Raw genomic sequence first — 16,005 nt, 5'->3', positions numbered from 1 at the left:
TGCTTGTCTGGAGAACCCTTTATCTCTCCTTCAATTCTCAGTGATAACCTTGCTGGGTAGAGTATTCTTGGTTAGTGGTTTTTTTCTTTTCAGCACTTTGAATATATCATGCCACTCCTTTCTGGCTTGTAAATTTCCACGAGAAATTAGTCTTATTGGGGATTCCCTTGCACATAGTAAGTTGTTTTTCTCATGCTGCTTTTAAGATTCTCTTATTCTTTACATTTTTATTATATTATGCCTTGTTATTGGTCTTTTTGGATTCATCTTATTTTGAACAGTCTGGGTCTGAATGTCTCCTTGCTTCCCCAGTTTAGGGAAGTTTTCAGCCATTATTTCTTCAGATAATTTTTCTGTCCCTTTCTCCTTCTCTCTTTCTCCTCTTGGACCCCTGTAATGTGCATGTTATTTTGCTTGATGATGCCCCATGGTCCTATAGGCTGTCTTCAGTTTTTTAAATTCTTATTTCTTTTTGCTGCTCTTTGTGGGTAAGTTCTACTGCCCTATCTTCCTGATCACTAATTCTTCTCTTTTGCTTTATCTAGTCTGCTATTGAATTCCTCTGTTGTATTTTTCAGATCAATTATTGTATTCCTTAGCTCTGTGGCTTCTGTTTGGTACTGTTATATATTTTCTACCTCTTTGTTGAAGTTCTTTCTCTATTTATCCATCTTCTGAGTTTGGTGAGCATCTTTAAGACCATTACTTTGAATTCTTTATCAGATAAATTATCTCCATTTCATTAAGCTTTTTGGAGGGGAGGAAGATCTTTGTGTTATTCTTTTATTAAGAACATACTCCTCTTTCTTCATTTTGCTTGACTTGTTTGTTTGTTTCTATGTGTTAGGCAAAACAGGTATTGCTCTCAGTCTTGAAGAGACTGTAGATGATGTAACTTATTGTTTAACCATGCCCAAGTTCTTGCTTGCCTCTTGACTATCTCTGATTGTTTTAGACCCATTGGGCCCAGAAACACAATCACCCCTGGCAACTGGAGCCCAGTTTCAAGGGGCATCCCCTGTGTGGGCTGGCCATGGGAGCTCGCAGGTGGTCAGGAAAACAGCAACAGTATGGTGGGGAGTAGGGGGTGGCAGGGGCATGGCTTACCTGCCACCTCTTTGTCTATTTTCTTTTGGTGAGGTTTTTAAATATTAGTTTTTATAGAAAAGCTTTTAAGAATATGCTTTTTTAATTTAAATTACTTGTTACTTAACGCTTTTGGTGTCTTGCAATCTATATATTTGTCCATAGATAACAAGAATGGTATTTCTTGGTGTAATAAAACTCTGTTCTTTAACTTTTTATAGATCCGTTAGATGTGATAGATGTGGATTGGTCTGGTCTTATGCCAAAGCATCCAAAAGAACCACGAGAGCCTGGGGCTGCACTCCTAAAATTCACACCTGGAGCTGTTATGCTGAGAGTTGGGATTTCTAAAAAGTTGGCTGGTTCTGAACTCTTTACCAAAGTCAAAGAAACGTGTCAGAGACTTTTGGAAAAACCCAAAGGTAATTCTATCCCACTTTAACTATATAATGTCTCACATAACTATTAAGGATTTTGAAAAGGATTCTATTCTGTCCTCACATAGCGGTTATACTATAGGAACTTTTTAAAAATTTTGTTTGTTTTTGAGGAATCGCTTATATTCATTATTTAATTCTCATGGTCAGAGTTTAATTTGAGAAAAATTTAAGCCTGCAGAAAAGTTGTAAAAACAGCAGAATGATCTTTCTGTATCAGAATTACTTTTTAACAGGTTAGGTCTAATGTCAGAATGCTCAGTAGTTTAACCAGGGCTAAATGAAGCAGAGCCTGGGAAAGTGAACTAGGTATTTTTCATATCTAAGCAAATTGGGTATCTTGGCAACCCTTTCCCCTGGGAACTGGGGGATTCTACTCAAATGCAGGTGTTTAGGTTGAGCCTTTAACAAAGTAGTTAAGAGCTTAGTCTCTGGGCCAGATGGCCTGGATTCCAGTAGGCATACCACTAGCTATTTAATCTACGTGATACTGTCATCACCTACAAGCTAAGAATCATTGCATCACTAAATTCATATGATTGTTAGAAGGAGCAAATGAGTTATTACAAGTAGAACACTTTACTTTCTGACATATAATGATGCTCATTAAATATTAACTGCTACTATTTAGTTTGAAAATATTTTATCACATGGGTTTTATACCTCACTACTACGGCTTTTCATTATTCCAGAACACTTTATTTAATTTATAGATTGTTTTTTTCTGTTTTGGAAGCCTATTAATGCTTTATTAATGGAGAGGAGGAGTGTAAAAAGAAGGAAAGGAGGTAAAAAGGTGAAAGCAATAAGATTATTCCATATTATGTCATGGGAATAAAAAAGTTTAGTTAAATGAATTGACTTTTTACTAATATAAAGTTGAAAAAAATTGAAAGAAATTTTGTTTCATAAATTCATGTTCTTACTTTAACTGTTAGCATAAGCAGTAAGACTCTTGATCTTAAGATGGCCCAATATACATAGAATGTACGTGTAAGAAACTTAAAGTATAATAGTGAGTGTGTGTTAGCCTGACAAATGACCAATGTCTTGAGTTCTTGCCCTACTCTTTTTACCTTGTTTGCCTGTGATCTTAACTCCTGTGGGCATAAAATGATGTAATGAAACCCGTAAGATCTTATCTACCCCTAAAGCTATTTGCTCCTCTGGCTTTTGCTAATGGCATTTCAAGTTAAAATCTATTGCATAGTTAGCAGAATCAGACTATAGTGTGTCCCTAATGATCACTTTAATCTAAATGAAAATAAACACTTTAAGGAGGGATTTGATTGTTCCTTATCAAGTAGTCCTGTGTTTTGGTGCTATGATAGTTTCATTAGAGAATTAATATATGATATTGAATGTAAGTTCCCTAAAGAATAAGACATTTTTTGTTTAGACATTGGATACAGCAGTAACAAAACAATCTATTCTTACTAATTATGCTTCTGCCTAGAACAGTACCTGACGCATAGTAGGCATTCAATAAACATTTGTGAAATAACTGGTAATTTTTTTTCTAATCCAGCTGGTCTATTACTGTGCCACAGTGCTGAAGTATATCCCCACTCCATATGTAGTTTTTTAATTCTAAGGTTTAAAAACAGAAAAGTTGCATGTGTACTGAAATTTTAAGTGCTTTTGTCTGGGTTTTCATGAGTGTAGTATGATTAAGTTCTTTTGAGCTAAACTTTCCCAGTTACTTGAGTTCCTTTGGTTTACTTGTACTTACATATGTGTTTAACCTGTCTGTTGAGTAACTTAGTACTGGTCAATTCAAAACCATAGAGAGACTGTAGGTTTAGCCACGTTACGCTTTATAGGGAGGTTTGCCAAGTGTGTGTTTCATATTCTACTGTTGTGAAGGCAGCAGATAAGGATTTAAATAAAAAATTTGTCCTGTCGAGCAATTTTCAAGGAAGTACATGGACTCAGTGCAGACTTATTTGTATCTGTAGTAAACTGGTAATGTTGGGGATTGTTTTCCGTTTTAATAGTGTGCATTATATGACTGTGTCATTGGTTGGCTCGAATGCCGTTATGTGTGAATCACCTGAGGAACAGCCTTCTCCCGCCTCAGGTGTACTGGTTCCAGCTGTGGGAAGTCTGTGGCTCTGGTGCGAGAGCCCTGCTGTACTGTATTTTAAAAAGCTCCTCAGATGATTCTTAGACATCAGTTTACTAATTTTGAGTTTTTATTTACATTTATGCTTTTATGTTATAAACCTATTCACTAGGTATCTATTACATGAGACAAGTTTCTTGTTAATTGTCTAATCTCATTATTTATGCTTTGCAAGTTTAGGAAATGAAATATGTAGTGTAATGCCACTAATTCTCAGTCAAAGTGTCTGTTTTGCTTCTACCTAGGTGTTAGTTACTAGAGCTCACAAAGGAAAGGAGTAACAATCTGCTTAATACAGAAACAGTACCCTGGTACCATTGGTACTGGACCAGCTCTTAAAATGTTAGCTTTGAAGTTACTACTCTTTCTGTTATTTGGCCCTGTTCTGTTATTGTGACTTCCTTTTTGTCTATTTTTAACTCAGTCTCTTTATTTTTAATCAAACGTTTCCTTAATTCTATTTTCATAAAGTTGTAAGTGTTTTCTCCCTACCTTGCATGTTGTAACTTAACTGGATTTTAATTTCATACATTGTCCCAGGTTTTTACAGTGACCAAATATTGGATAAAATTTGCAGATTAGGTAATTAATACCTAATCACTTTCCTAAGTTCTTTAGAGGTCACAGAATATAGTCCCACTTGAATCTTGCTATAATAAAATTCTGAATCTAGAATTTAGTAGTGAATGGTAAGTAGTGTACTGAATTTGACTTAATTCTTAGCTTGAACTTTTCTTCCCAGTTAGCAGTCAGTGTCTGTCTTCAAGTGGTTATCAGAGTATTTCTTTTTGAGACTAGCAGCAAAACTACATGTTGAAGTTTCATTGCAGAGAGTATATTGACTTTAATTTCCACCAATACTGGTTAACTTTGATAAAGTATTCTTTGAGGAATATTCATGTAAGCAATCGGTTAACACTTCTATTTTACAGAAAATTAATGCATGCTTGTTTTTTATTGAAGATGCAGACAGTCTTTTTGAACATGAATTGGGAGCTCTCAACATGGCTGCATTACTACGAAAAGAGGAAAGAGCGAGTCTTCTTAGTGATCTTGGCCCATGTTGTAAAGCATTATGCTTCAGAAGGGATTCTGCAATCCGAAAGCAGCTTGTTAAAAATGAGAAGGTACTGTCGTTTGCTGAGAAAAGTTGCTAAGTGTTTGTTGCATAGTATGGATGACACATTTTTCATTTGCTTGAAGTGAGATTAAGTAAGGTCTTAACTGTTTTTGAGATTGGTTTTTCAGTCTTTTACATGCAAAAGAAGGAATTCTATCAGAATTTATAATACTTTACTTTTAATAGTAATTGAAGGACATTTAATGTTGAATAACAAATTGTTAGTCAAAATTTTGTACATAAAGAAAATTTAAAATCCTCTATTGAGAAATATTTTTAATTTAGAAAATTTCTTTAGATAATATGCTAGAAATTTATTTAAAATGAAAATCAATGGGAAAAAATTCCCAGAGTGGTGAGGAGAAATATATATATATCTACACACACACGGAGAAAAACTGATGGATAGCCAGACATACAGCTAGATAAGAGGAGAGAGAAATATATGAGGGGGAAGAGAGATGTCTATGAGGACAGAGAGGGTTATCTATCTCCTTATGTTATATATCTATATACATATATATAAGGAGAGGAGAAAGGTCTATCTTTCTGTTTGTGTCTGTCTATCTTTGAGGGGAGAGACAGGTCTATCTCTCTGTGTATGAGGAGAAAGGTCTATCTGTCTTTGAGAGAAAGGTCTGTATTTTTCTGTCCGTCCCTATCTCTCTAGGAGCAAAGAGAAGTCTGTCTATCGCTCTATCCTATCTATGAGGAGAGAGAGAGAGATCTGTCTATATCATCTCTCTTTGAGAGTTCTGCCTATTCATCTATGAGGAGAGAGAAAGTTCTATCTTTTTGTCTGTCTAAAAGTATGAAGAAAGAGAGAAGTCTATCTTTCTATCGTCTCTCTTTGAGGAGAGTTCTTTCTGTCTGTGTGTCTATGAGAAAGGTCTCTGTATCTGTCTGTCTGTGTCTACCTACCTACCTGTTATGCAGAGAGAGATCTATCTGTGAGGAGAGAGAAAGGTCTGTCTATACTTCTGTCTGTCTCTGTTTCTTTCTGTCATCTCTGAGGAGAGAGAGGGGTCAGCCTCTCTGAGAGCAGAGAGAGATGTCTGCCTATCGATCTGTCTATCTTTGTCTGTCTCCGTATCTATATCATCTATCTACCTACTGTGAGGGGGGAGAGAGAGGTCTATCTATCTCTCTAAGTATAAGGAAAGTAGTCTGTCCATTTAATATCTCCCTTTGAGGAGAGACAGGGGTCTGTCTGTCCATCTGTCTACCTATCACCTGTCTTTGAGGAGAGAGAGGTCTGTCTACTTACCTATCTATGAGGAGAGATAAACCTCTCTCTCCTCATACATAGACAGATCTCTGACTCTTCTCATAGACAGACAGACCTCTAGCTACCTTCTATCTCTGAGGAGGTGTGTGTGTGCATATAAATTTTATATATATGCAAGAACAGTGTTTATGTGAATAGAGCAAATCAAAGAAAGGAAAAGCCAGTGATTATTTATGTAAGTATTTACTTAAGAATAAAGGAAACTGAAACTCAGATTAACTTCTGTTTATCTCAGGTAAGGAACCCCAGTTGGCAAAGACTGTGGTTTGCAGTGGTATGAGAATCATGCCCCCTTTTTATAAAAAATATTTTGTAGGATTTCCTGGTTAGTGTTCTGATATGCCATTTAGTACCGTTCAAAAATTGTGACACCCTAATATACCCCTCGTTGAGAACCCTTGTTTGCAACCTTATAATCCTAATTCACGGCACAGACCATTAGCATAGCACATTATAAAAGTTATCATTGTTTACAAGGGGTTAGAGTTGGGAAGAAGTATGAATATGAAGGGATAATAAATGAAGTTTTTAAAATGATGAATCTTCTCTATCCTGATTGTGGACTTGGTTACTTAAATGTATACATCAGTAAAAACTCACAGAACTACACATAAGTCAATTTTACTGTGTCACAACTTATAAAATATTTTTTGTAGTGCAGATGTGATCAAGGAATTACTGCTCCTTTTAAGGAGTCTAGAAGAGAAACAACGGAATGCCGGAAATAATCCAATCTTACCTTATTTCATCATACACATGGTTGGAGAACATTTAACAAAATTTCCTGACAATACCTTTTAAAAATGCTAATGTAGCTTTGAGTTCCAGTAGAGAGAGACATACATCTTAGAACAAAGGAGATAGTAAGGTGTGGAATGTTTGGTGCTTCTTTTCAGAGAACTGAAAGGTTGTCATGTGAAACTAAAATCAAATTAGTGTGTAGCTCCTGGGAAGAGATTTTATTTCATCCCAAAGAGCTGGACTCTTTGAAAAGAAATAAAGTACCATTCAACAGTAGGATGTGTAGTGTGTTTTTTGTCATTTTGTTTTATCATTAGCAATGATGAAGTAAAAACGTGATGACCTATGAGGGATTGTTGAGAAGATTCCTACTTTAAGCAAGAAGTTAGACTGGGTACCCTTTAAAGATTGCTTTCTTTTCTAAGATTCCTTGAGTCTTAAAACTTTTCCTAATTTTGCTTTTAAATATCTAATACAGCTAATTTAATATCCATCCCAAATTAATTTTTCTTATAACGGATACTTTTGTTAGCAGGTAACCTGTCTTTTCTACTGCTGTTATCTACTGTTCAGCTAACATGTACACTGTTTTTTTCCTTTGTTTTTGTTTTCTCCAAACAGGGCACCATAAAACAAGCTTATACGAATGCTCCTGTGGTGGACAATGAATTGTTACGATTGAGCCTTCGATTATTTAAGCGGAAGACTAATTGCCAAGCCCCAGGACAGGAAAAGACTGAAGACAATAAACTCTCACAGCCCGGTATCCAGCAGGAGCTGTGTGTGTCTTAGGACGGCGTCCAGTGGCATTTTTGGTACTGTTTTCCTTCAGCCGTGCACATTCTTTCTCAAAGTTCCTTGCTTTGACAAGCATTATTAGTGACAGAGGCAGAAAAGATTGATCAGCCATGCTGACAGAGTGAAGAGCTTTGATCTAAAGCTTAAAGAGACTAGTTTTGTCTAACTTAAGATTTTACAGGAATTTTTACACAGTACTTGATACTCGGGCAAAATAATGTGAAAGCCTCTAGATTTAGTAGTTTATTCTGTACCTTCTGTTAAAGCTGAAGATTTTGAAAACGGTCGTCCCTGCTCTTCCAGCCTCTGCAGATTTTTTATGAAATGGAGCCACTGACTTACGTACCGGATCAGCCCTCCAGAACTGCCGTCTCCACCTGCAGCGGCGCGTTCACTCAATGACCCTCCGCGCCGACTGGACATGGGGAGGGGCGCTGGGCCCGCTGTTTGCGGGCCGGCCTCCCGCAGGCGCCGGCCCCAGCTCTTTTTTGCTTCTAAAATTCTAAAAACAAAACAAACAAACAAACAAACAAAAAAACTACTTAACGGCTCTGTGGGTTTTTTAAATACATGTGCATTCTTAAGTGCACGTTGGAGATGTTTGGATTCTAAATGGTTTTGTTATCAGAGATTCTACTATTTTTATTTTTAATAAATGTAACTTCCCTTTCCTTGTTCTAGGTTTACTTTGCTCTTTTGTTAATCTAATTCCTGATGCTCTGAAACATTTGTCTTCAACATCACACATTTCATACTGGAAATATTTTTACCGCTCAAGTGCTTATTATTGGACAGCTGTAAATAAATGTGACAGGAGTGAGGACGTCCTTCACACATAGCTCAGTGATACTTGACATAAACCAAGAGTTAACCTGTGTAACCTGAGCTGTAAAATCCTACCATCATACTTTTCAGAGCGATAACCTTCGATTACATTAACCTGCCTCCAGCCTAGAATATGTAAAATAATTTACTTTTTAAAAATGACAGTATATCTGCTTTATTTTGTATGTACATATTTAACTCATGAAGTGGACTCTTAGAAGGATTTGAAATGGACTCCAAGCTGCAGGATTTATGGACAGACAATAATAATAATGAAGGAACCCCATCAAAATTGTAATTGGATGATTGCCTCTGACAGGTTTTTGTTAAAAACTGTAATCCTTTGTTACCTGTCACAATAGTTTGGTATCCTCTTTGCTACAGGTGACATCTTACTGATTGAAAGTTTATGTTCATTTGAAGAAACATTCATTGTGCATTTAATTTGTACATAATACCCAAAGGAAATGATCTTATTTTCAAATGACTATGAAAGCATGTAAAAGAAAATTGCAAGTAGCAAAAAAAAAAAAAAAAAAAAAAAAAAAAACAACCCACAAAAAAGTAGATTTTTCAGGTCTCTTTCTTCTTCTAATTGGTAAATGTTTTGAATAAAGAAAAAAAGATAAAATTATTTAATGGCCTGGAGAATGAATACCCCTTTAGGAAACCATTTCCTGATACAGTGGAGAATGCCCACTGTATATGCTATATAGCATAAAGATTCAAAGTCCAGGAACCTCTAGTCTTAGTTCTAAGAATTGTGGGATGTAACAAAAAATAACGGTTTTCTGTTTTGTCCACTGACTTTAGAGTATTTCACAAGTTATTTATTTATAGAATGAAAACTAGGTAAATTTGCTGTACAGTCAAAATATGTTGCCTTTTTAATTTTGAATATCTTTTTGTTTTTTAGTGAAAGAAATTTTAAAAACTGTTCCTTTGCTTAGTCACAGTATTCAGAGCTTTATGATGGAATGTACTGTTAAATCATAATTTTTTTAAATTCAAACATTCTATATACTGCTAATCATATACCCATAAAGTTCTTCTAAAGCAAATTTTTGTGTTGAATTTTCCATAAAAGCTCTTAAAAGTCTCAATGAAACCAGCATTCCTGAAAACACCTTCCAAATCTATAAATTATTTGTTGGTAAAGTTAAAGGTCATCATAATTGATGGATCACATTTGTCCACTGCCTTCACTGCACAGCTGGACTCCAGCTGCTAGTGGTAAGGAGTGGTCTAGATGGAAGGGAGGCAGGAGGATGTCTGCAGTGCAAAATAAGTAGCAGGAGAGTTAACAGATACTTATTTTGTTGAGTTAGTTTGATTTTGGGGGGACAGATATCCTCACTATTCAGTAAAGTCTTGTAGTAACTTACAATAGCTGGTAACTGTCACAAAAATTTGTAACTATACTCAGCTAGTGACTTAATACATGCTGAAGAATCTGACCTGTTACTTCTCTTTATTCTGATCAGTAACAGCAGGTTGTCTTCCCCATCCTTCCCCGTGACTACTTAGGACTTACCTTTATTAACTTGACAGCTTGTGGCATCAGAATACCCCACCTTATTCTTTACTCTTTAATTGGGTAAAGATAAAAGTATATAGTTTCTATACTGTTAATAATGCTTTTAAATCTCAGAAAGAAGAGCCAGCATCTGAACCTCAACTTATTTTAAAAGGCGTATGGGTTCCAGTTCAAGATGGCAGCACAGGAGGAGCACCTCCCCCCGCAGACACACTGAACCTATAGCTACATGCAGAACAGTGTCCTCTGGGAAAAAAATCCAAACTAGCTGAACGACTCCTGGAAGTAAAAACCCACACTGAAGCTGGTAGCAGAGGCTGAGACACAATCTCACCATAAGTTCTGCTCTCAGTGTGGAAACCCACAATCAGGAGGGAACTCACAACCCTGAGGTTCTCCCTAAGGAGCAAAGGGTTGGAACCCCACATCTTGCACGCCTGTTTTTAAGACCTGCCCCTGAGACAAGCTCCCCAAAACAACTAGCTTTGCAAGTCAAGGGAGCTTTTGTCCATGAGACCCAGAGCTGAGAAACAGATCTTAAAGGGTGCTTGTGTATCCACCTACCCCAGGGCCCAGCACCAGTCCTGTGAAAGCAGCTTATTTGCTTAGCACATGAGCCTGAGGGGCAGTCTCTAATGTAAAACACGTCTAGCAGCGTCCTGACACTGCAGAGACCGAGACCAGCAGGCACCAGCCTCGCACTTGCCCTCCGCCTTGCTCCAGCTCACTGGTATCCCTCTAGATGGATCCTGTACACTTAACTATGCCCCAATTTTTGCAGCTGCTGCCCAGTTAACACCTCTACATTGCCTGGGTGTGATGGCCAGTAGGGCCTGTGCCTGTGGGTCCCACAGGACTGTAACAAATGGGGAAAGTTCTCAGCCAGGGACCACCGCCAGGGCACCACAGAGAGGCAACAGACTGAGCGCCCAGTCTTTTTGCAAAAGAGGCCTAGTAGCTTACCTTCATAGCTGTGGCTTGAGGGACAGGCTTCTAATTAAACACACACTAAGGGCCAACTGGAATCCTCTCCAGAGACATTGGAGGGCAGGCCCCGTCTTCACATACTCCCTTCTGCTGTGCTCAGACCACCAGTATCTCCCAGAGGGAAGCTTGTACATGTGTCTGGTGCCACAGTTTTGGCTGCTGCCCTGGAGACACCCCTTGACTGACTGGCTCTGGTGGCCTGTGGGGCTTGCATTCATGGACCCAATGGGTCTGTAACACACAGACTAGTTCTTGGCTGGCTGTCACCTTCAGGGCACAGCACAGAGACAGCAGACTGAAACAATCTCCAAGTCTTTCTGTGAAAAAGGCTTATTTGCTTGTCTTGGAGTTTCAGCCTGAAGGGCAGGCTTCTGGTTTGGCTCACCTCTAGGGGCCGATTCTAGGGATGGAGACTGGTGTAGGTGCCATCTATGCGCTCTCCCTCTGCCTAGCTCCAGGTTGTTGGTGTCCCTGAGAAAGAAACTGTGTGTATGTCTGGCACCCCAACTTTTGTGGCTGCCACCCAGAGGACACATCCCCTTATGGCAGGGTTTGTGTCCACAGATTCAGTGGGACAGTAGCAAAGAAAGAAATGGTTCTCTTTGAGGGCTCCAGTGGAGAAGGAGCAGACAGCAACATCCATTTCCCAATCTTGCCCGGATAAAGGTATATTTACATACTTTAAAAGCTGCTGCCTGAGGGCCTGTCTTGCAATCACTGAGTCTAGGTTGCTGAAAGAGATCCTATTTGGGACACTGACAGGTTTTGGAACACCCACCCATAACTACTGGGAGCCACTAGAAAGAAAGTAGGCTACTTGGACAATCACAGAGGTTTGACAGGCAAATAAGAATTAGGGCAGGGTTTGAACATTAAAGTTCATCTCCTACACAAAGCCGCTCCGTCAACTGTAGGAGGGATTGCTGTTGTTTCTAATGGAAACCAAGACAGAGTCAAGAAAAATGAAGAAACAGAGGGATATGTTCCAAGTGAAAGAAGTAGATAAAACCTCAAAAAAAAAAAAAAAAAGACTTAAATGAAATGGAGATAAGTGATTTATCTGATAAAGAGTTAAAAATGGTGGTCAAAGTGCTCTCTGAGGTCAGGGGAATAATCCATGAACAAAGTGAGAATCTCAACAAAGAAATGAATAATGTAAAAGAGTACCATACAGAAATCACAACGCTGAAGAATAGAATAGGAACTGAAAAATCCAATAGAAGGGTTTAACAGCAGAATAGATGAAGCGGAAGGAAGCATTAGTGAACTTGGAAGTTGGAGCAATGGAACTCCCCCAACAGAGCAGCAAAAAGAAAAAAGAATGAAAGAGTGAAGATAGCTTTAGGGACTAATGAGACAACATCAAGTAGACCAACACTCACATTATAGGGATCCCAGAAGGAGAAGAGAGAGAAAAATGAGTAGGAAACTAATTTGAAGAAATGGCTGAACTTCCCTAACTTGGAGAAGGAAACAGACATCCAAATCCAGAAAGCCTAGAGAGTTCCAAACAACATGAACATAAAGAGACCCACACGGAGGCACACTACAAAGTTCAAGTTAAAGACCAGGAGAGTATCTTAAAAGCAGCAAGAAAAAACATAACTTGATACTATAAGGGAACCCTCCTATGAATATCAGATTTTGTCAACAGAAACTTTGCAGGCCAGAAGAGAGTGACATAAATATACTCAAAGTGCTGAAAAGAAAAAACAAAAAACAAAAAAAACTGCCAACCAAGAATTCTCTGCCTGACAAAGTTGTCCCTCTTAATTAAAGGAGAGATAAAGCATTTCCTCAACAAGAAAAGTTAATGTTGTTAATCACCACTGGACTGGCCTTACAAGAAATGTTAAAAGGACTTCTTTAAACTGAAATGAAAGGGTGTTAATTCCTAACAGGAAAACATATGAGAGTGTACATCTCCCTGGTAAAGGTAACTGTACAGTAAAATTCAGAACAATCTAATGTAACAGTGATGGGTTACTTACTTATAAAGCTAGTATAAAGGTTAAAAGACAAAATTAGTAAAAATAGTATAACCATAATGATTTGTTAATAGATATACAAGATAGAGAGATACACACTATAACACTAAAATGGTGGGGATTAAAATGTAGAGCTTTAGGTTGAGTTCATACTTAAGTTGTTATCAACTGAAAATGGCCTGTGGTACGTGGTGTGCCCCCAAAGCAGAGCTGTCAATCAACTGTATTTGCTGTGCTTCTAGTTCACATCCCATTCACAGCCTTGAGCAGGGCGGCCAGGCTCTACCACATGGACCTCCTTCCTGCTGCAGCAGATTTGACCTGCCAGCTGCCAATCATACTGTCTCTTGAGGATTTGAACTAAGACACACAGAGACTGATTTCAAATTTATTTGCAAATAACTAACAAATATTCCTGAAGGTAAAATCCAAGATTTGATAAATTCAATAATATTAATCTCCCTTTAAAACAAACAAACAAAGGCCTGTGATAAGTAAGTTGTTTTATATAAGCCTTATGGTAACCACAAAGCAAAAACCTGTAATAGAGTCACAAAAGATAATGAGAAATCTAAGCATACCACTACAGAAAATCATCAAATCACAAAGGAAGAGAGCAAGGGAAGAGGGGGAAAAAAAAAAAAAAACAAAGGAATTACAAAACAGTCAGATAACAATTAAAATGGTAATAAGTACATACCTATCAATAATTAGTTTAAATGTAAATAGGTTAAATTCTCAAATCCAAAGACATTGAGGAGCTAAATGGATTAAAACAACAACAACAACAACAAAAACAAGACCTATCTATATTCTGCCTAGAAGAGATTCACTTCAGATGTATGGACACACACACTGAAAATGAAGGAACAGCAAATGGTATTCCATGCAAATGGAAACCAAAAGAAAGTTGGAATAGTTATACTTATCTCAAACAAAATAGATTTTAAGATAAAAACTGTAGTAAGAAACAAAGAAGGTCATTATATAATGATAAAAGGGTCAATCCAACAAGAAAATACAACACTTTATAATATTTGTGTACCTGACATAGGAGCACCTAATAAAGCAAATATTAACAAACCTACAAGAGAGAACTGACATTAGTACAATAATAGAAGGGGACTTTACTACCCCACTTTCATCAGTGGATAGATCATCCAGACAAGAAGAAGAAAGAAAAATCATAGCAGAAATAAATGAATCTAAATAAATTTAAAGGTCAACAGAAAAGATAAGTAAAACTAAGAGCTGTTTATTTTGAAAAGATAAACAAAATTAACAAATCTTTAGCTAGACACACCAAGAAAAAAGAGAAGACTCTAATAAATATTATAAAAAATGAAAAAGGAGATCTTACAACTGATACCACAGAAATACCAAGGATCATAAGAGACTACTGTGTTTATTCACCAACAAATTGGAGAACCTACAGGAAATGGATAGAGTTCTAGAAACATACAATTTTCCAAGACTGAATCATTAAGAAACAGAAAATCTGTACAGAATGATTACCAGTAAGGAGACTGAATCATTGATCAAACCCCTCCCAATGAACAAAAGTCCAGGACCAGATGTCTTCACTGATAAATTCTACCAAACATTTAAAGAATTACTACCAATCTTTCTCAAACTCTTCCAAAAAAATATAAGAGGACGTAACACATTCAAATGCATTTTATGAGTCCAGCATTACCCTGATACCAAAACCACACTAGGACATTACCAGAAAAGAAAACTACAAGCCAATATCCCTGATGAAGATAGATGCAAAAGTCCTCAGCAAAATATTAGGAAACCAAATTCAACAATACATCAAAAGGATCATGCATCTTGACCAAGTCAGATTTATTCTATGGATGCAAGGGTGGTTCAACATCAGCAAATTAATCAATGTGATACATCTCACTAACCAAATGAAGGATAAAAAATTACATGATTCTATCAATAGATGCAGAAAAAGCATTTGACAAAATGAAACATCCATTCACGATAAAAAAAAACTCTTAAAGTTGGTATAGAAGGAACATACCTTAACATACTAAAGACCATATATGACAAGCCCACAGTTACCATCCTCAATGGTGAAAAGCTGAAAGCTTTTCCTCTAAGATCGGGAACAAGACAATTAGATCAATTAGTCAAAAAAAAGAAAGAAAACTCACCCAAATTGTAAAGAAGTAAAACTCACTATTTGCAGATGGCATGATATTATATAGAGAAAATCCTAAATTCCATCAAAAACTATTAGAACTAATAAATGAATTCAGTAAAGTTACAAGATACAAAATCTATATGCAATAATCTGCTGTTTATATACACTAACAACAGACTATCAGAAAGAGAAATTAAGAAAGCTATCTCATTTATAATTGCATCAAAAAGAATAAAACACTTAGGAATAAATTTAATCACGGAGGTGAAAATTCTGTACACTGAAAACTATAAAGATAGAAAAAGAAACTGAAGATATAAATAAATAGAAAGATAATCCATGAATTGGACAAATTAATGTTGTAAAAATGTCCATACTACCCAAACCAATAAAACAGATTCGATGCAATCCCTACCAAATTCCAATGGCACTTTTCACAGAAATAGAACAAACAATCCTAAAGTATGTATGGAACCACAAATGACCCTGAATAACCAAAGCAATATTGAGAAAAAGAATTAAGCTATAGATATCACACTCCCTGATTTCAAACTATATTACAAAGCTGGAGTAATTAAAACAGTATGGTATTGGTATAAAAACAGATCAATGGACCCATGCATATATGGTCAATTAATTTATGACAAAGGAGTCAAGAATCTACAATGGGGAAAGGACAATCTCCTCAATAAACGGGGCTGAGAAAACCAGACAGCCCCATGCAAAAGAATAAAACTGGACCACTATCTTACATCATAAAGAAATCTAACTCAAAATGGATTAAAGACTTCAAAGCGAAACATGAAACCATAAAACTCAGAGGAAAACATAGGCACTAAGCTCCTTGACATGAGTTGGCAGTGATTTTCTGGAACTGACTTCAAAAGCAAAGACAAAAAAAGCAAAAATAAACAAGTG

At 36.9% G+C, this 16,005-nt stretch overlaps 1 protein-coding gene across 8 annotated transcripts in view; it reads left to right on the top strand.

Annotated features, from left to right (window-relative positions):
• ZC3H13 (zinc finger CCCH-type containing 13) overlaps positions 1 to 9,481 on the top strand; it is a 94,030-nt gene extending 84,549 nt beyond the window's left edge. For all 8 annotated transcript variants that reach the window (XM_064493149.1, XM_031466003.2, XM_031466000.2 and 5 more), the window contains 3 exons: positions 1,308 to 1,508; positions 4,612 to 4,775; positions 7,419 to 9,481. In XM_064493149.1, the coding sequence (XP_064349219.1) occupies positions 1,308 to 1,508; positions 4,612 to 4,775; positions 7,419 to 7,589 (536 nt within the window). In that variant the 3' untranslated portion in view covers positions 7,590 to 9,481. The remainder of the gene's footprint in view (positions 1 to 1,307; positions 1,509 to 4,611; positions 4,776 to 7,418) is intronic.
• Positions 9,482 to 16,005: the final 6,524 nt, after the last annotated feature.

Source organism: Camelus dromedarius, chromosome 13 (assembly GCF_036321535.1).
Source record: "Camelus dromedarius isolate mCamDro1 chromosome 13, mCamDro1.pat, whole genome shotgun sequence".
Lineage (NCBI taxonomy): Eukaryota > Metazoa > Chordata > Mammalia > Artiodactyla > Camelidae > Camelus > Camelus dromedarius.
This window is presented reverse-complemented; position numbering and strand designations above follow the sequence as displayed.